Source organism: Phalangium opilio, unplaced genomic scaffold (genome assembly GCF_054372755.1).
Source record: "Phalangium opilio isolate 3A_F unplaced genomic scaffold, DU_Popi_V2 ptg000090l_1, whole genome shotgun sequence".
NCBI lineage: Eukaryota > Metazoa > Arthropoda > Arachnida > Opiliones > Phalangiidae > Phalangium > Phalangium opilio.
In genome coordinates this window covers 5,368,925-5,389,588 of record NW_028324195.1, presented here as the reverse complement: position 1 = coordinate 5,389,588, position 20,664 = coordinate 5,368,925, and the positions used below count along the sequence as shown (strand labels likewise).

At 36.5% G+C, this 20,664-nt stretch overlaps 1 protein-coding gene across 1 annotated transcript; it reads right to left on the bottom strand.

The window, feature by feature from the left end:
- Window positions 1-15,780: 15,780 nt before the first annotated feature.
- Window positions 15,781-17,526, bottom strand: LOC149645964 (general transcription factor II-I repeat domain-containing protein 2-like). Its single transcript, XM_089850429.1, has one exon. It carries the CDS (start codon window positions 17,524-17,526, stop codon window positions 15,781-15,783), a length of 1,746 nt encoding a protein of 581 aa, XP_089706555.1.
- Window positions 17,527-20,664: the final 3,138 nt, after the last annotated feature.

The window sequence follows — 20,664 nt, the reverse complement described above, 5'->3', positions numbered from 1 at the left end:
TTAAAGGATTTTATTTAAACGCCTCTACAGAAAATTATATAAATTTCGAAACAATGAAGAAACTACTGGGAGTAAACAATGAAGGTGAACCTCTAATGAACTCGGTTCAAGTCCCTATTGGCCCACAAATCAGACGTCTACAAGATCACACTCTGATCACGATCAACCAGACCAAAACATATCAGGTCGTAGTGGATAAAGTTCGAATAATATCTGACTATAAAACTACCCCATACGGTTATATTAACTAGAATCTTTGACATTTTCGACATAAGTTACTTGTATATATTTTAGATACCCAGTATCAGTATTTTAATTAGTATTTCAAGTATTATTTATAGTAATATTAACGTATTTCAATTATTAACATGTAACAATATTTTAACGAATACGCAGCGTTTTTGGTAATATTTTTGCATTTAATAAGCTGTTTTTAATTAATATATATTAGCACTTCGGTATAAAAATTAGTATTGAATTTATACTGTTTTGTATAAGTGTAATTTTTATTTTTTGATGATAATTATAGTAACGTTTTTTAGTAATATTTCGATATTTATATCCGTAATCTTATATTAGTATTTTAGCGTGTATAGAAAAATATATTTTTTCGTCTATCCTGTGAACATTTTAGTTTAATAATTAGCCTAATATTTGTACTAAAATCGTACAATAACCATTGTAGCTTTTAAATCATATTAAAAGTAGTATTGCTATATTTTCTATGAAGGTACACGGGTATATATGTACTTAATAATCTCGCATGCAGTAATATTGCTATACTTTCGATGATGGCATATGCTTATGCAACTATATGTGATTCATCATCCTGTACTACGATTTTTTTGAAGTAGTATTAATTTTGCATTTTAGTGAATTTGTTTGATATCAAAACCATTGTAATTCGTATTTTGTAATGATGTTTTTTAGTAACTGTATATCAATATTTTAGCGCGTAGTAAAAATATATATTTTTCAGTCAATCCTATGACGATTTTTAATTAAATAACTAGTATTGTGCTTATTTACCATGTATTCTATGCAACCCGTATTTTCTGATGTTTTTTTAGTAATATTTCGCAATTTAACTCAAGTAATTGTACTTATTCTCCAAACTCGTATTAAAACTAATGTGAATCAAATTTTATTTCTGATGTTTTAGCAGTACTGCTTCATTTTAACTTCTAATCAACTACCCAACTGTGCAAAAACTGCCGTAATACCACGTTTATGATACTAAAGTGTACTATTGTTTTAACGTAGTAACCTGATAACCAATACACAAAACAGGAGAACACTTAGAACCGCATCATATTGTTAGTTGAACCTTTTTTCAATGTAAACCATATCTCACTTAAAACTATTTCTTGAGTATAACATAAGCCTACATGGAGAAGACAAGACCGACGAGTTAATAGATGAATGGAAGCTGCTAATAGTCGACTAGAAAACGATGCCAAAATCTTCTGACCAAGGTGAAGAACGAATAGACCCTATTATAAAAGTTTTTGGTCTTGTCGAACTTGATGAAAGTTTCCACGAACACGGCCAACTCAGATTCTCGTAGAGTTGGCCGTGCCAGGAAATACGTCATAAATCGGTTGTACATGGAAGCTAACTTCTTAGTTCGTAGGGGCCATCTTCACTAAGCCTAGGTTAAAGACTATGAAAAATGGAAATACTTGATATAAATTATTAAAAGATTAATAAAATATAAGACAGTCAAGTCCTAAACCAAACTTTCCCTCTTTCAGTCTCAGATAACAGTACAAGCTAACCAAGGCTTAGTATATATTTCTGAAATTTCTAACTGAAAAATGAATGTAATATGGTTTTTATATGTATGTAAACAGTTTCCCTGGTATAAATTAGTACTAAAACATGACTAACCAAGTTAGCATCAAACTTAAGTGAGGATCATAAACAAAATAAACTAAAAGAGTGTACGCGGTAGCCTATAAAGCAAACAACAGGAATTTTGGAGTCACGTGACTATTTTTAATTTTCCTACCGTTTGATGGCGCTCAAATCTTATATAGAAGAAATTTTTCCCAGAAGACCTCGCAATTTATAATAGGGCCTATTGACATATATTGGAGAAATTTTCTGACACTAAGGAATGAAATGAGCAATATCAAGTATCCAAATGTTTCGCGGCTCGTTAAGGCGGCTTTCACTTTCTCACGGAAGTGGAGATGTTGAAAGAGTATTTTCAAAATCTGGCAAAGTTCTCACCGAGGAAAGAGCTAGTATGGGTTGAAAGAACCTCTAACGCTATTTTAATCATTAAAGACACGTTCAGGGCTACCAGCGCTTAATGCACAAAAATAATATGTATTATAGGTCTAAAAAGTCAAAATTATAGGATATTTATAGGTCCATAAATGATCACTTAATATGATATTTATAGGTTCAAACTTAAGTTATGTTAGTTTTATGCGTTTAAAATGTGGAATTATAGGAGTTTTACAGGAAGTGAATTATATATTCAAGAGTAGACTAGAACTTTTAAAATCTTTTAGTTAAATTTTATCATTATATAATTTACAGGCCAGGTACTTTGGGCTAGTTGTATTAGCTAAAAAGGTACTTTTGACTTGGGACTAGTTATGTAGAATGTAGTGTAACAACAAAATTTTATTTGAAATTTTCTTTGTCCACTACCTTTACCGCACTAAAAAAATATCATATAATATTATTTGCAACAAAATTAAATCACATTTTATATTTTTTTCTTTTTCTGCACAATAAAGGCATAAACAACAGAGAGTTGACGTTTTTCAAGTTTTTTCCGTTCTACCTTCAAAACATTGGATATTTCTTTTTCTTTGGTGTGTTGTGAAACGCAAGCTTCCATCATTGCTTGGGCCACTTTGATCAAAGTCATGTCCTTTTTTTAATGGTATCTTTAAGTTGGGTATTTGTGTGATCAAATAGAGTATCAGCTACTTCTTCTTTTTCTAAAGTATCTTTAAGATTGTTCACTTTTGAAACTAAACTGTTCTATGTTAAGTTTTTCCACGATTTGTCTTTTATTTTCTTCTTCGTCCTGTTTTTGTTTTTCAATTCTATGTTGGTAATACGAATGCGCCACTTTAGCGCTGCTAATCCATTCTTCGGTAATGGGGTAAAGATGTAGTTTCCGCCTGTATCCACTAATTCCGTCTTTAATAGTGAGATACGCATTGATGGTCTCCAGCGACATATTGGTTCTTTCTAATGTGAGACACCTTTGCGATTCGGAAAAGCCTCTTTCAACATCGGAATTTCCCTGCACAAAGAAGCGCGCACCACTTTCATAATGTTGTCTTACTTTGTGTGGCCCAGGCCTTTTTGGATTTTTCCCACTTATCGCCAAAAGTGATCAACTTTTTGATATGAAGCTGTGTCAATTTTTAGATCTTCCAGTTGTAGCATTTTCCACTCATCAACCAGATTAGTTGAAAATTTCACGTCATTTTTGAACGGCAAACTTTTAGCAACCTTTAGGAGTCTTTCTGGACTTCTGTGATTCTATATTAAGTTCGGTTTTAAAAATTGGAAGTTTCGAAATAGCCTTTGATAATGTGCATTTTTAATTAAGTAATCAGCCATTTTTAAGAAAAAACTTCAGGGATGATATGAGAAAACTTTTTTCCCAGCTTCTTTTACTTATTCAAGTATGTTAGATGCTTTTGGTCCAATTTCAGTTATTGTTAGAAAAATGGTTGAATCATTTGTAAAGTTAATTTTGTGGAGAGAACTATAGCTTTTCTCAATTACATCAGTTTTGATTACCCTAGTCAATATTACTATGACGAGATCTCTTAAATCTTCATACAATAGATAGATTACTGGTTCCTATTTCTGAAAAATCAGCAATGGAAGTGAAAATAACTCACAAGCCGAGATTACAAAGCAAATCTCTGCATTCATTGTAGGTTTCTTCAGAAGGGTACAAATGTTTAAATATCTTTTGTTGTCGCTTAATTTGTGTTTTGGTTTTGATAGGAATTTCAAAAAGTATTCTTGCAAATCCTCAAATTGTTCATAATGAAGCGTATAGAAATGATTACTAGAACTGTTCACGTCTTCAATTTTTTTTCAAGTAAGGTCCGATTGCATCAGTAATCAGATAGCTAACTTTGATGGAGCTAAGGCTGAATCCTTCCGGAACTGAGTTATTAAACATCGCTTTGAACAATGACGTAATTCCATCACAAAATGCAAATGACCAGTCTTGGGCAACAATTTTTAAGACCCAAAGGATTTCGGCTTTCGTAGATTCATCTTTACGATTAACGAGGTTTAAGGAACATTTAGGCTGACCTTGATCATCATTTGGAATTCGTTGTTGTCCTTTCTATTCTTCCAGTCTCTTAATATGTTTCTTTCCATTGGCTTGGTGATAGAGCTGGTTAAGTCCTTGATTCACGACTGAGAAGTCTGTATTACATATTTTGCAATACGCGCTATAATTGGGATCATGTTGCTGCGACTACACCACTCTCCTTTAGATTCATTTCCAATCTTCTTTTCTAGCCAAGATTCACAAAATTTGGACCTGTTTTTGGTATCTTGTTAATGTAAATGATAAAGCAGGAAAAAAGAAAAATCGAAAACATTTCAATATTAAGAAGATGAAACTCGAACAAGGTTAAATTAGTACACACCTTTTAGCAATGACAACTGCCTTTACAAGAACGAATTCCACAAATCCAATTGTTAACGCCTCACGCCGCCTATCTTTTCTAAGTTTCTACCTTCTTCATCAACTTTACGGAGTTTTTCCAGTCTTTTTGCTAGCCTAAAGCAGACGAAATAGCCAACAGTTAGTCTGTAAACCCCAAGAGGGACCCCCAATAGCTTAGGTTGACTTTCGCGAGTCGGGACTGTAGCGGTAGGCAAATAGAGTAAAATTACAGATAACGTGTAACAGAGGAGTGGAAACTTAGCCGCGGTATATGAATTTTGCAAAAACTCGTCTGATTTGGAAAATAATCTAAAATTTAGGGATTGTTGTTTGAACTTGAATGCTTTTTAAACCAACATATCAAAAATATAGGTATTAAAGGATAAATTTGCGAATTTTAGGTTTTTATAGGACATCTCGAAATTATAGGTATTATCAAGAACGGATTCAGGATACCATAAGAACATTGAAACAAGCCAATGCTTGGACAATGAAGTTATACTTTTCATAATATGGGGGGAGAGGCCTATATTTTTGGGAATTTTCTAGCGCCCTCTAGAGTCTAGATTATCATTCATCAGGTCTAGGAGTGTCGGGATCGGTGTAAAGAACAAAACGGTTAAAATAATTAATGATGAAGTGATATATTTGAAAAAAGTAGACCATAAAGAAGTTATTAAGAATGTAGAATTTCTATTAGAGAGCCAGACTTCAACAAATTTCTCAAACTTTGGTGTAAACGCCTAGGCTTAAGTGGACAAACTCTGAATTATGTGATACTAGCCACTTTCAATGATTAGATATTTGCCTCTGGAAGACTTTAATTGATTTATATGAAAGTTTCTACACTCTAAGAAAGGGAAGCGTTAAAAACGTGTTATAAGGGTGTAATTTAAGAAAACACTTTCTTTACACCGTAAAAACACCCAAAGGAGAGTTTTATTTTTATGGCCAATTTAAAGTGTAAATTAGGGCTGCGTTCAGCAGAGCTCACCAAGCATACAGCGGATTGTTGAAAAATTTCTTCGATGAGCTATGTCGTCATAATGACGTGACAGCCTGCTGAACGCCTTTTTCCCTAGTCATCGACTCATCGGGGTGCTTTAAAAATGGCGGCGAATTTTTTATCTGGACTGCAAAACAAAACAAAACGAAAATGTTTTTATTTAGTGGTCAATGAGCTTGTCAGTGATGAAATGGTCGAAGAAAATACTTTGAACTTTAGTGGCACTCGAACCTTTTCGACGAAAATTAAGCAGGAAGCAGTAATAGCCACAATATTAGGAAAAAAACTTAAGCCTCGGTCCACCCCCTCGCGAATTGAAGATTATGTCGAGAGAGTAGTGCCTTCTTACACTGATTATGATTTTAAATGCCATTTTCGTATGAGCCGTACAACAGTCGAAGTAGGTTTGACAACTTTAAATAAATTGGCTTGTCTCTCTATACCTTAAATAATGGCTACGTTCAGTAACTGGAAATGAGAAAAAGCCGTTACCGCTACCGATGTGTTTTTTCCGAACGCTACGTCAGAGTGAAGTCAGACGTCACTGAACGTTTTTTTTCTCTTTCTGTTGCGTTTGATGATACTTTCCATGATGGCGTCTGCTAGAGATTCTGGTTTGAGGAGAAAACTGTTATTTTTTGTTATTAAATGAACTATCAAACGATGATAAATCGGAAATAACCTTAATTCCAGTTCATTTGAAAAGATCTATAAAAGAAAAATGTGTTATCGTTTCGCTAGTGGCTTTGGACAGGATTGCTTGCCGTGTTGAACTTCAATTAATGACGTCATAAATCCGATTCGCATCGAAAAAACCTGCTCTTCCAGCCGCTGCGATCGGTGTCCCATCGATGCGTAGCGTGACGTAGAAACCGGAAGTGCGAAAAACCGTACAGTTAAAAAATCGGTCTCCGATGCGCGCAGCGCTGCGTACGCTAGCAGTTCCTGAACGTAGCCAATATGTTTCAGAAACTAATTTTGATTTACGGAGGTGCAGTATTGGCTGAAAAAAATGTCATATCTTTTCCGATGGAGAAGAGGGTTTTAACATCCCTTCGGCTTTTAGCCACTCCGGAGCCATTTCGAAGCATTGGGGATCGATTTAATTTATCAAAAGGAAATACACATTACATATTTATGGAATTTATTAGACTAATGTCAAGAGAAAGAAAAAACTTTATTGCTTGGCCAACAGAAGAAACAATGGAAAACACCAAAACATTTTGTGAACAATATTACGGTTTTCCAGGAGTTGTAGGGGCAGTAGATGGATGCCATATCGAAATAAAAGAACCGGAAGAAAATAAAAATGCGTATTACAATCGCAAAAAAAACAACATCCATATTATTGCAGGGTAAATTACCAAATATTTTTCCTGTTCGTTAATTAATTATTGCATTATCCTATAGGGATATGCAATGAACAGTTGATATTCATGGATGTATGTGCTGGCTGGCCAGGGTCTGTTCATGATGTGCGTATGTGGAGATCCAGTTATATATATGATTGTTTGAAAATAGGATTGCGGACAGTTAATGGCGGCCATCTTCTAGGTGATAGTGCATATCCGCTAGATATGTTTACCATGACGCCTTACAAGGAAAATGGCCATTTAACTGCCAAGGAGAGAAATTACAATAAAACGCATAGTTCCGCTCGACAGATGATAGAGCGTGCTTTTGCTCTTTTGAAAGGCAGATTTCGTCGATTAAAATACTTGGATATGACATTAATAGCCGAGGTCTCCGAGGTTATTATGTCCGCATGCATATTACACAATTTCATCTTAATTCATGATGGTAACAATGGGATAGAAGATTACATAGGTGATATTAATATTGCTCCACCAACTGCTGATATTGCCAATGAAGCTCAAAATGTAAACGCAGTAACAGATGCTGCGAAAAATAAGCGAAGAGCTATAGCTGATAGATTAAGGCAGGACAGATTACGAGATCGACAATAACTTTATTCAATATTTGACAAAAATGTTTTGCATTGGAAAAATTGACAACATTAAATGTATTTTGATTCACTACATACTCATTAAAGCATCAGCCATTTTAGTTAGTGCTTCATTTTTGGTATCTAACCTTTTCAAGAGTTCAGTTTGAAATTGCTTAGTTTGTTCCATAGCTTGTTTCTCTAACGTTTCGTTTTTCTGTGACCATTCAACGAACCATCCTGGAACTTCTTCTTCAGTTGTCTTAGTTTTTCTCTTTTTCTTCTCTGGTACAGGAATGATATGGTCATTTATATCAGCTATTGATGTAGGAGACGAGCTTAGGGAAGTTAATGAACAGTTTGATTCAGATGATGTAGACTGGACTGGTGAACTTGTTCTTGTGACTGGAGCACTGACAGATTCTAAATATATCGACTTATTAATCCACTCAAATGCTCTTATAAAATTAGTGATAGATATATTAATACCTGCAGAAGATTCACCTATTGAATTTAATAGATTAATAGGCGCAATAGCATGGTCAGTGGCAAATATCAAATCCATCTCCTCATAATAGTCCCATGTTTGTTTTCCTTGACCAGTCTTATTCGATTTATCCTTAACTTTCTTATATAACTAATAGAAATGTCACAGTATTGATCATCCATGAAATCTCTATGATATTAAAATCACTCAATTTAACTTACGTTCCTTTTAAATTTCTAAATTTAGTGTCACAATCATCCGCTGTCCAAGAATAGCCTTTATCTCCCATTTCCACAGCTATTTTCCGCCACACGTCTTTCTTCTTCCTTGAGCTATCGAGCTCATCTTTTTTTAAGCTAAACTTGTTAGCAGCTTTATGGAATTGGGTACCCATCGCATTGAACAATCTGCAAGAAAAAACATCTTTATTGGTCAATAATAATTTTATTGTTCAAACTGAATTAATATTACCAAGTGAAGCTTTCTCCTTTTGGCCCACATCATTATGTGGCTCTTTCGGGTGATGTGGCTCTTTCGGGTGATGTGGCTCTTTCGGGTGGTATGGATCTTTCGGGTGGTGTGGTTCTTGTTGGTCTTTCGGGTGGTTCGGTTCTTGTTGGTCTTTTGGTAATTTCGGTTCTTGTTGGTCTTTCGGTTATTTCGGTTCTTGTTGGTCTTTCGGTAATTTCGGTTCTTGTTGGTCGTTCGGTTCTTGTTGGTCGTTCGGTTCTTGTTGGTCGTTCGGTTCTTGTTGGTCGTTCGGTTCTTGTTGGTCGTTCGGTTCTTGTTGGTCGTTCGGTTCTTGTTGGTCGTTCGGTTCTTGTTGGTCGTTCGGTTCTTGTTGGTCGTTCGGTTCTTGTTGGTCGTTCGGTTCTTGTTGGACGTTCGGTTCTTGTTGGACGTTCGGTTCTAGTTGGACGTTGGGTTCTTGTTGGTTGTTTGGTTCTTGCTGGTTGTGTTGTGGGTATGAATCCCTTCGTTCAGACGGCACAGGTTGTGGTGTAATGCCAAATGCTTTGGCTTTAAGCAAAACTGTGCAAAAAATGGATCTGTAATGCAAACATTTTGAAACATGAATGAAAAATAGCGAATTACTACAATGAAAGGTACCAAGGCTTAACAAAAATTTAATGAATGCATATTCTTAGGGATAACTAAGAACTTAAATAATTAAAATTAGAAATACTAACTAACCTCTTAAAATTCTAGCATGATCCAATGGTTTTACTGCCATTACATATGTAGTGTCATCGTAATCTGTGAGGGATATTTGTAGTAACTCGTCCATTTGCCTTCTTTTCGCCAAACTGCGAGTTTGAACTGAACTGCAGTCTGCGACTCTGCGCTCTGCAGAGCAGAAGATGTTGCAGAACTCCGACCTTAAGTAATCGTAACTACGCGTTTTCTATGACGTAGCCTCGTGATCTACATCACGTGATACCAAAAACTCGACAAATTTCCTGCTGACCGCGCTGCCTCACCGCTAAGCAGCGTGACGTCACAATGCAAAAAAAAAAATACCGTTCAGTCGACACCGCTAACAGCGCTGACTCAGCGGACCCGGAATTTAATTAGTAACGCGTTTAAAAACACTTAACGAGCAGTACGAGAAATTCCTCAAGACGTTATGGATGATCTCACGCGATTAAAGCAAACAGAACCGGGACCAAACAGTCCGCGTCCGGCACTAAAAACCTCATGGAAGTCGAAATGGGTAAACCAAGTTCCGATTTCGCCGCTATCCAGGGGTACCTTAATATCTTAAAAACCAAGGAACCAACGTTAATCGAAATTAACGAAAACATGGAGGCCCTTTTCACAACCGCAGCGGAACTAAAAAAAGACCAAGAGACATCGCTCGACTACATCGATGATCTCGTTATAGCTCAATGCCGCGGCAACCAAGCCGTCGATCTCCACAAACAAGCCAGCTCGTCCAGGAGCGGCACTCCGACCGTTACCAATACTCCGCAAGGTAACCTTTAAAGGTCCAGTCACGTGCCGAGTTTGCACGTGCCAACCCCTTGACTATGCATTATCTACGCATGCGCGTGTGACAGTTTGCGCGCTCTACAGTCGTCCGGTCATAAGGCCTGGTCACACACTCACACTTCAACGCGCGCTTCGTCGTGCAAACCGGTTTGTATCGGGAGGCCCAAGCGTGTAGACGGGATGACGGATAGTCGCGCAAACTGCCAAGCTCGGCTTGAGTAGCCAAAGAATTAGTACGTGCAAACTCGGCTTGCACGGTAAAGAGTGTGCATATGGACGGTATACAACTGTACTTTGTTTCACTGGACAAGTTGTATCTTCAGCAGGAACGGAAATAAGCAATCACATTGATCAATTGCCATTAATTTTCGCATCGAATAATATTACTGTAGTGGGAGTGAAAATAGCTTTCGTTAATATTGCTCCATGGTGGCAGATGGGTATCACCGTAGCAGTGTTGTAGCCAATGAACAAAATTATCTTCGGTTTTTCCTTTTGCCGAAGTGGAGCGCTATTGTGCAATTGCTCAAATATGTCTGATATACGCAATTTATCAAAACAATTTATAGCTGACTTTATAGAATTATACCAATCATTGCCATGTCTTTGGAAAATAAAATCAAAAGAATATTCGGTCCGCAATAAGAAACATGAAGCATACCTTACAATGGTCAACAAATTAAAGGAGGTACGTAATACATAAGTAATGGGAATTGTGGTTTCAAATAATGATTATGGCATTATGTTGTTCACAATGGTGACTATGATTGAATGCACTTATGAAAGGTGGAGGCTGACGCTGACAGGTACGCAGTTGTCAGGAAAACAAATTCACTGCCTAGTTCTTACTGCAAAGAAAAGAAAAAGGTTTTGGAGTCGCAAAAGTCAGGAGCTGGCGCGGATGAAGTACATGTACCCACGCTGTGGTATTACTCGTTATTCAACTTTTTGGACGACCAAGAAATAGCTCGACCTTCAGTATCAAACTTTGAAGAATCCCTTTCAGATGTCAGAGAAGGAACAGGGTTGTGTTGTTTGCATCCAGTATTTATTTTCGTAATATCATTGTTACAATGTTTAATTGGTTATGTTACATATCGAATTTTGCCAGGAAACACTTACTTCATTGTTAACATACAATAAGAACTGTTCTCTGTTCTGCTTGGCATCATTAGCAATCGCTCTATAGTGTCCTCTCTGAAGGTCAGTAAGATTGTCATCAGTGGTCCGTAAACCTAATGATAGTGTCCCTTGAATAGTGTCTTCCTTATCTGTGCTCCCAGCCGGCATGTAGCTTGTTGAGTTATGTCTTATTAGAAAGTTATGAAGCACACAATATGCCATAACAGCAACGTCTATATTTTCAAGTTGTAATTTAATGCTAGTATGAAACAGACAAAATCGAGCAGCTAATATACCGAAAGCATTTTCGACGACACGCCTTGCTCTATGATGAACTCGTAGTTTGCATTAACCACTGCCATCAACACCATACTATGGAACCCTTTATAGTTATAAAAGTATGAACCGCTTTGCGGTGGTGGTATAATTTTAACGTGTTTGCCGTCAACGGCACCCAGGGAATGGGGAAAATTCCACTTTCTTTCAAAGTCGTGCGCTATTTGCTCGCATTCTTCCTGTGATGTTGGTTTCTAAAATGAAATTAAAATATTTTAGGATGAGAACTCCATTGAGTCAGTGGTATCGCCTCAAGACCAGGAATATCGGCCGCCATCACAATCCTCTAATAACAGCAGTTGCAAAACGGATCCATCACCGCAAGACCCGGACTTGTTACCCCCTACTCCAAGTAGTGAATGTGCATCAGCACCACCCAGACGCGTAAATAATAACAAAAGGGGTCGAGAGATTGACAATGTTATAGCTACGGTTGGTAAAAATCTGTCAGAAGCAAGAACCGAGGACCAGCATGACGTGTTTGGACGCAATGTACACTGTAAGAAATTACCGTAAAATTTACACTCAAATTACCGGCAGCTTGATGCCAGTAGTTTGACAGTGAAAAATAATGTCAAATTTACATTGGAAAACAATTCAAAAGTATAGCAAAAAACTCAACTGGTAGGAATGTAAATTTACAGCTTTTCTCATACTTAAGTTTTCGATTAAATAAAATAAATTTTCAATGAATAATTTCCATTAAATTAACGGTATGTTGCATATAAAATCTACAGTTATATCTTCGCCAAATTTAACGGTTGCCATGCACTTGATTTTAAATTTTATATATATTGAATTTAAGTAGGCCCAGTAAATATGAATGTACCCGAAACCTGAACTTCGTATTTACGCAACATTTTGTATTCCATGACACCGTAAATTAAAACCTTATTCTCCTGTAATATCCTGGTAATATTCACATTCCGGTAACATTTGGTTTTCGATGATCCCATAATATTATTAACCAGTAAAATTTACTTGGTTTTCGATGAAACTGTAAACTAAAATGATGTTACACCAATAAAATGCCATTCATGAATCATTGGGTTTTGTTTTATTAGCCCAGAACTAGCTTCAAACAGTGAGAATATGCACAAGTGAATGGATGATAGAGCTTGATCGTACCTCAGCACTACGGCTACAAAGTTACGGTCATGACCCTTAATTCTATACAGTGAACTTATACGTTATTTAAACGTGTACCTAACTTTCGGCTCGTTCTGAACCGTTAGGGCTTTTCAGAGAGTTCTATATAGGACACGTAACAGCGTTAATTTTCACCGTATACCTCATATCTCGAGCCTCGGGTTTCAAGGTGTCCATTCGGTCCATTGCGAGCCAATAGGACATAGAAGGAAATTATAACATCAAGAATTACTTTCCTTTGTATCTAGTATTGTAAAGATCTGCATTTAGATTATGTATAAATGTAGTAAAGCTAAATTTAAATGATAACACCCCATTATAAATATTAATATTAAAAGATGTTCTTGGCATGTGTAAATGAAGCAGAGCTTTGTATCTACGCAAATACTAAAGGCAACGCTACGCCGAAAAATATTTCCTATATCTTCCTTTTATCGTGATAAAGACCATATCTATAAGGCTACGTAACATCTTAGCACAAAGAATAACAAGCTACGAGTATGAACCAAGGAGTAGAAGCTGCAGTCTTATTATGAAATATGAAATGTTTATGCAAATATCTTTCTAAACTCGTTAAATAAGATCTAGTTGTGTTGCACTATAGTCTTCATCTATTTGATTTTTTATGAGAAATCTGCTTTATTAACTAAAGATATCCTTACTAAAATACTAACTTTGGACAAAGTTTCTATGATTTGTAATGCGTTTAAGCAACGTCTGTATTACTAAATACTAACTTTGAAATGAAATTAGTGTGTCGACTTCATAGAAAATCTTCATTACTCCTTCTATATAAACTTTGAGGATTAACAGATTTTTTACATAAATAGTTTAAGATATCTAATTTATGTTAATTATTTTCTTCTTTAGTTACATATACTAATTGTGAATCAATTGCCTTATATACCCTAAATTTACAAAAATTATGAAAAAGGTGTACGCTAGAAGTCAAACACTAACAAAAACGATGTTTAAAATTATTTTAGGAATAACGTTTCTTAAAACGACTAAACTTCTATTATACGATCTATTAGGTTTAATGTTTTTTACTGTAGAAAAAAGGATAGAGTATGGCATGTATTTCTATACATGAATTTTTTAATACTATATATTGGATTTTTTAAAGCTGAGTCATTGTCGAGAAAAAGTGATATTTGACGCCTGTTTTTACACTGAATACTTTTTTCAACGGATACCCTTGGTTTTTTAGAGTTTGTAGCGTCTGATGAAAATAATGCGATTTCAAATTCATTTTAACAGTGATTATCTCTTTTCCACATTGTACTGTTTTATGTAATGGTTTGTTACCGTCAACAAAAATAACTTCATTTTGACCGTTGTTTTAACAGTCAGGAATGGCTACTGTGATTTGGTCGTTAATTATAATGGCAAATAACATGAAAGAGGAAAAAACTAAATTGACTCTTATATTTACGGCGAAACTTGTTACAGTCGTATGACTGTACATTTTATTGTGTTCTAACGGTTTGGTTACGGTAATTTCTTAGAGTGTATACAGCTGCTTATCCTTCCCGATGATTCTTTGAGTTGGGAGTTTAAAGTGTCTATTACTTCTCTACACTCTTTTAGCTCTATCTCTAAAGCCTCCAATTTGAATCTATCACAAACTCTTATTATTGTTTAGAGATGATGCTTCCTTTAAAAGCGATTCCTCGTTTAGAGCCGATGCCAAGTTGACAGACGATTCATCGTTGAGAGACTCTCCTATTGCAGAATCGTTAGAATACAAAATTCTTCGTTTTGCACTAGGTGTAGAAGTAGCTAAAGGGCTATGGATTAGATAATCCTGCCTTGCTCTTGACCACTTCACTTTCCTTTCATATCGCATAACCGATTCACTAGTTTTGAAGGAGGAAATATCGGTATGTGGTAGCTAATCGGGGTTGGTTTTGTCATAGGGTTTTGAAGGTTTGCCTAGAATAAGATTAGTTAATTTGATAAATATAACTCTTTCACCATCAATTTAATATTTCAACATACCTGAGTAAAAATGTCTTGAGCAAACTCTTAAATTATGAGGAACTTCCGCAAGCTCCTCACTAAGCCTTAGCTTCAAAAGCCATTGTTGCTTTCAAAAAGGATGGACCCTAAAACGCACACCTTTCACAACAGCAAACTTTTCACAACACTTTAAGAATAGCTATTTTGACTCATCTGAGGGAGTGTATCACAATGCAGACTATTATATAGTAATTTTGGTCACACTGCGAGCTCCCAAAAATACCAAGGCTTAGGGTAAGCGTTAAGTAAGTAAATTAAAAACGCCGGCACAACTTTTATTTCAGTAAATTCATACAAAAATTATCACACCGAGAAGTGTTAAATCTAATTATCCTTCCATACTAAATATTGAATTCAAAACAAGCCTTATAGTAATACTCCTCCTTGCCAGTTTTTGACCCTTCGAGCTATGCATCCACCTCCTTGACTATCTTATTTTTTCACAAGCCGGCATACGTCCTCCACGCACCGGCGAAAACAATTCTCGTTTCCCGAAGACGGACTCCTCGAAACACCGAGGCTTAGCGCCGGCTTTACGGTAGCAGCGAATCCGCGCCGACACACCTACTTTTCACAACGGGTACAGAACTATGCCTGTTTCCCCGTAGTCGTCCGAGCGCCGAGGCTTAGCAAAGTAATAAAACGCACACCTTTTAAGCTTCGAGAATCTATCGCTAGGTCGCGATTTCGTTTCAATTCGACCAATCGGATAGTCAACAATCTCGAGCGGAGAATTTGAACTGCTCAAAATCATTTTTCCATGTAAAAGGGTTATAATTCATTTTTCTGACTATATAACGCAGGGATGCCCAACCTTTTGGGCTTGAGGGCCAAATTTCAAAATTGGAACTATGTCTCGGGCCGCAAACTATAATAATATTGAAAATTGATATCACAAGGAGTAAAAAAATAATGACACAGAAATACCAATAGATTTTTATCTTATCAGAAATATCACATAAATAGGAAAAACAAAGCAGAACATAGGAATCATTGATTAATGCGAGATCTGGCACTGCATTGAACTATTAAGTTCGTCGATATTTGGATCAATTTGGGTAGTTGAGATTCGAAGGCAGTTTTCCCAGATGATTGTCTGTTAAGCGATTTCGTTTTTTACTCTTGGTATGCTTCATTCTGGAAAATACTTGTTCGCATATGTAAGTGCTACCAAAGAGCGAGCACATGAAAAGAGCATTTCGTCGGATATCTGGATATTTTTCCTTGGGAAGAAAATTTTTGTAAAAATCCACCAACTCTACGTGTTGAAAACTTTCTTTTAAGTTGGAATCACATTGAATGTCAATGACCTCCATTTGCATGTGATCAGGTACTTTATCAATATCCACAGAAAACGGAGATGAAAAGATTTCCATAAGATTCTTACTTTGCTTGAAATCTTGGAATCTAGCATCGAATTCCGTTCTCAAGGTTGAAATTAGCTTGGAATATTTCAGTGGGCTTGAAACTTTGCATTTTGATAAAGATGCAAAATGAGCAAGATTTTTGGATTTAATCTGCGCCTCCCACAATCTGAACTTTACTTCAAACGCTGTGATATGATCGAACAAGTGATTTATTAACTGATTGTTTCCTTGCAATCGCGTATTAAGCTCGTTTAAATGAGCAGAGATATCAACTAAAAACCCAAAGTCGCACATCCATTTTTCATTTTGAAATTCAACTACTGGCTTTCCTTTCTCATTCATAAAGGCTTCAATTTCGTTTTTAAGTTCGAAAGCGCGTTTCAACATTTTCCCTCTGCTAAGCCATCTTACCTCTGAGTAATAAATAACATCTTCATTATCACATTCATTTTCTTGAAGAAATTCGCGGAATTGGCGATGATTTTTAGCATGAGATCTAATACAGTTAACAGTTTTGACTAGAACTTTCATAACGTTGTCCAGTTCCAGTTGTTTTGCACAAATATTTTCCTGGTGAATTATGCAGTGGTACGTTAAAATTATCAGGTTTCCCAACTCAATTGCCTTGTTGGTTATAAGTTTGACGAGGCCTTCTTTCTTTCCTACCATAGCTGGTGCGCCATCTGTGGTAACTCCTGACATATTATTCAAGTTTAATGATAGTCGATCCAATGTGCTTTCAACCGCATTCAAGAGATCCACGGCTTTCGTGGTTCCTTTGAGTGGAAATAGTGACGCAAGTTCTTCGGTTCTATCGAAATTGTCATCTATACCTCGTAAAAAAATTGCTACTTGTGCTGTGTCCGTCATATCGGTGCATTCGTCCAACGCAATACAATAAAAAAGGAACTTCTTAGCTTTCGATTTTAGTTTCTCTTCAATTGACAAGGACAAATCCTCAACACGCCTGGTAATGGTCGGTCGAGAAAGACTTATTTTACTAAAGATGTTTTTCTTCTCTGGGCACATTATATCAGCTGCAGTAACAAGACACTCTTTAACAATATCACCATCGTGAAAGGCTTTTGACCTCTTGACTAGTATTTCAGCTATTTTGAACCTCGCTTTCACAGACGCGTGAGACTCTGATTTGGATCGATTGAAGAAGTTTTGCTCATTTTTAAGTTTGGTTTTTAAATCCGTTATGTTATCAGTACGAGATGCTCCCTTAATATTTCCATATTTCTCTGCATGCTTTGATTCGTAATGTCGCTTAAGATTGTACTCCTTCAGTGCTGAAACTCCTTCTTTGCAAATTAAGCAAACTGGCTTGTCTTTTACCAAAACAAAATAAAACTGTTCAGTCCATTTCTCTTGAAAAGTATGATTTTCATCTCCTATCTTTCTTTTCCGGGATGACGAAGCCATTTTCAATATCCGCGATTTCCTTCGAGCAACGACTATTATTTCGCGTACGGCAACGGTACTGTATACCAAATTACGAAAGGAGAAAATTAGCATACAGAAAAGCAGACGACGCAAGGCGAATGAGGAATGAAAAGAGCCAGAAATAAGCTTGGAAAATAATTATTCAGGGCTATAGGTCTTTTGTAAAAGCAAGAACTTAATAAAATGTGCCATTCATTTGAAAATCGTAATAAAAATTTTAAAAAGGGGAGCGAGGGCCACAAAACGTTCAATTGCATATTAGGTTGGCGGGCCGCAATTTAAAACTCAGCGGGCCGCGTGTTGGTCATCCCTGATATAACGAGTCACCTCGCTAGACTCGCTCGTCTACTATCCCGACGCACCTATCTATCCTTTCACACCCTCTATCCAAATTATAGCGCACCTGTTAATCATAAACACCTTTTCACAAACTATAGACTAGCACACCTTTTCTTCACAAGCTATAGACTAGCACACCTTTACTTCACAAACTATAGACTAGCACACATTTACTTCACAAACTATAGACTAGCACACCTTTTCTTCACAAACTATAGACTAGCACAAATTTTCTTCACAAACTATAGGCTAGCACACCTTTTATTCACAAACTATAAGCTAGCACACCTATTCTTATCATCCCAGCACACCTTCCTCTAATTATTTCACAAGCCGGCACACGTCCTCCTCGCTCCGGCGAAACCAATTCTCGTTTCCCGGAGACGGACTCCTCGAAACACCGAGGCTTAGCGTCAGCTTTACGGTAGCTGCGAATCCGCGCCGGCACACCTACTTTTCACTACCGGTACAGAACTATGGATGTTTCCGAGTAAGCGTCTGAGCACCGAGGCTTAGCAAAGTAATAACACCGGAGCCTCCGAGATATCTAGGCCCATTCATGCCGATTTTTACGTGGGGAAATATCCAGTTTCATAGAGTAAATATTTTCACCCTTTGTGTGTACGAGGTGGCGCTTTAATGACCGTTGCGACCGGGGTCTTCCATAAATTATCGATGACATTTTAGGGGCCAATTATAAAACTTTTATGAAAGAGAAAGGTTTCGCCTTTAAATTAACTTAATTTTTTAGGGGCTATTCACTTTTTACCTCTCCGAGTGACGTATGTCACGGAGAGGTTCTGTAACGATCGCGTGTGTCTGTGTGTGTGGGTGTCTGTGTGTGTGTCTGTTGTTACACCCACGTGACCGCGTTCGCAGTTTCCAAATAGGAGCAAACGTGTTCGCCATTTCCGAACTGCTTTCACAGTCACGGAAATGGCTCCTCTACTTGAGTTCTCACACCACCATCTTCTGGTCTTTGTCCATCCCACACGGACACCAGTCTGTACTTACTGGCTTCTAATCACCACCATCTTTAGGTCTTCGTCCATCCCACATGGACACCAGTCTATACATACTGGCTTCTAATCACCACCATCTTCTGGTCTTTGTCCATCCCTCTTGGACACCAGACTGTACATACTGGCTTCTAAACACCACCATCTACTGGTCTTCCGTCTATTCCACATAGACACCAATCTGTCTCATTGGCTTCTAACTCCATTGTCATCGTTTGGTTTAAGACATTCGCGGCAATCAGCTAGGGTTACGAGAAACGTCTAGCCTCCCTAGGGTGGGTTGTCCACCAAAGGTTTTCGCAATTGCGGTTGTTCTTGCTTTTTACTGTAGTTCGACACCGTTATATACTACCTATTTCTGTAAGGCGAAGCAACCGGCGTATGCTTCATTTCAAACGCCAATATTAGTCAAGTCTCTCAAGAATGTTTAATTGTTATTAATCAAAACGATGTAACGCTCAATAAGGCGAACAACTAACGAAGAAAATATTTAATATTAATTATATTTATTTTAATATTTAAGATAATCTTGTTTCTCAACTCAAAATTAATACGGAAAGAGTTAATACGGAAAAAGTTAAAAATTACTAAATTACGATGCCTTTAGTAGTTTTGTAGCTTGAAAGCTCCGTTTCATTTTGATATTCCAAGGACATTTTTAATATTGTTATTTGAAATGGCTGTTTATATATTACTTAAGCTATACTACATCTGTATATAGAATAATCCATGCTTTTATTATTACAAGATGAACGCTAAGGCTTACACTGTTGGTTAAATCAAGTATTAACCGTAATAGGTCTAGTAAACAAAAGAGTGTATAATTGAGGCCCAAGGTGTAGTAAACTATGGGTTTTGATTTTCGTGTCTGTATTTAAGAGACATTAACGGTTCAGAGTGAGCCGAAAGTTAAATACACGTTTAAACAATTAGGGTTAGATATTATAATGGAAGAAAAGATCATGGTGGCAATTAGACCAGTGAAAGAGCTAATGTTAAACAGGTAGTAGCTACGGAGTGTTCAATCTTTTTATGGTGCGTAAGACTTTCAGTGCGTCTAAAAACAAATCAACTTTGGTGTTATTTAACCTTAACAAGCATGTTGGCAAACTAAAAACATTTTTGAGGTGAGACAAGACGATAGTGTTTACACTGCAAACCAGTTGTGAATGTAGCTATGAGTATATCAGGTAAACAGCTGAAGCGTAGACAATTGGGCCTTTACAAGCACATAAAGGTTATATCTCTCCGAAATTTATACACTTCATTTCCTGTTCTTTTCCCCATTGACTGATTTCAATGGTCCAAGATTTATCCTTATTTGATGTAACATGTCGTCTGCTTTACTGTATATTCGCAATACTTGGAATACTGCTTCAATAATATGTAAATTTTTACTTCAAAAAAAGAGGAATAATTCCATATCTAGGTAAATAAGTTTGTAGTAGTAGACCTCTTGACTCGGAGAGGTAATATTTTGGTTTTCCCAACTTGTTATTGAATCTATTGGTTAGATTGTATGGACAAAAAAGTAATTATGAGATTTTAACATCGTTGTTTTTTAAGTAAAACAAAACTTCTTGAAGATGCTAATTCACGGATTTCATATACCATTAGAGGATTTTTTTACCCTTCATAACCTTTCATTTTTTTAACCTTAACATTTTAATCCTTTACTTCTTTGGAATGATTTTTTAATAAAGGTCTTCGGAAATTTTCAAAAACATTTTTTAAATATCCGCGACCTCGGCTTCACCGC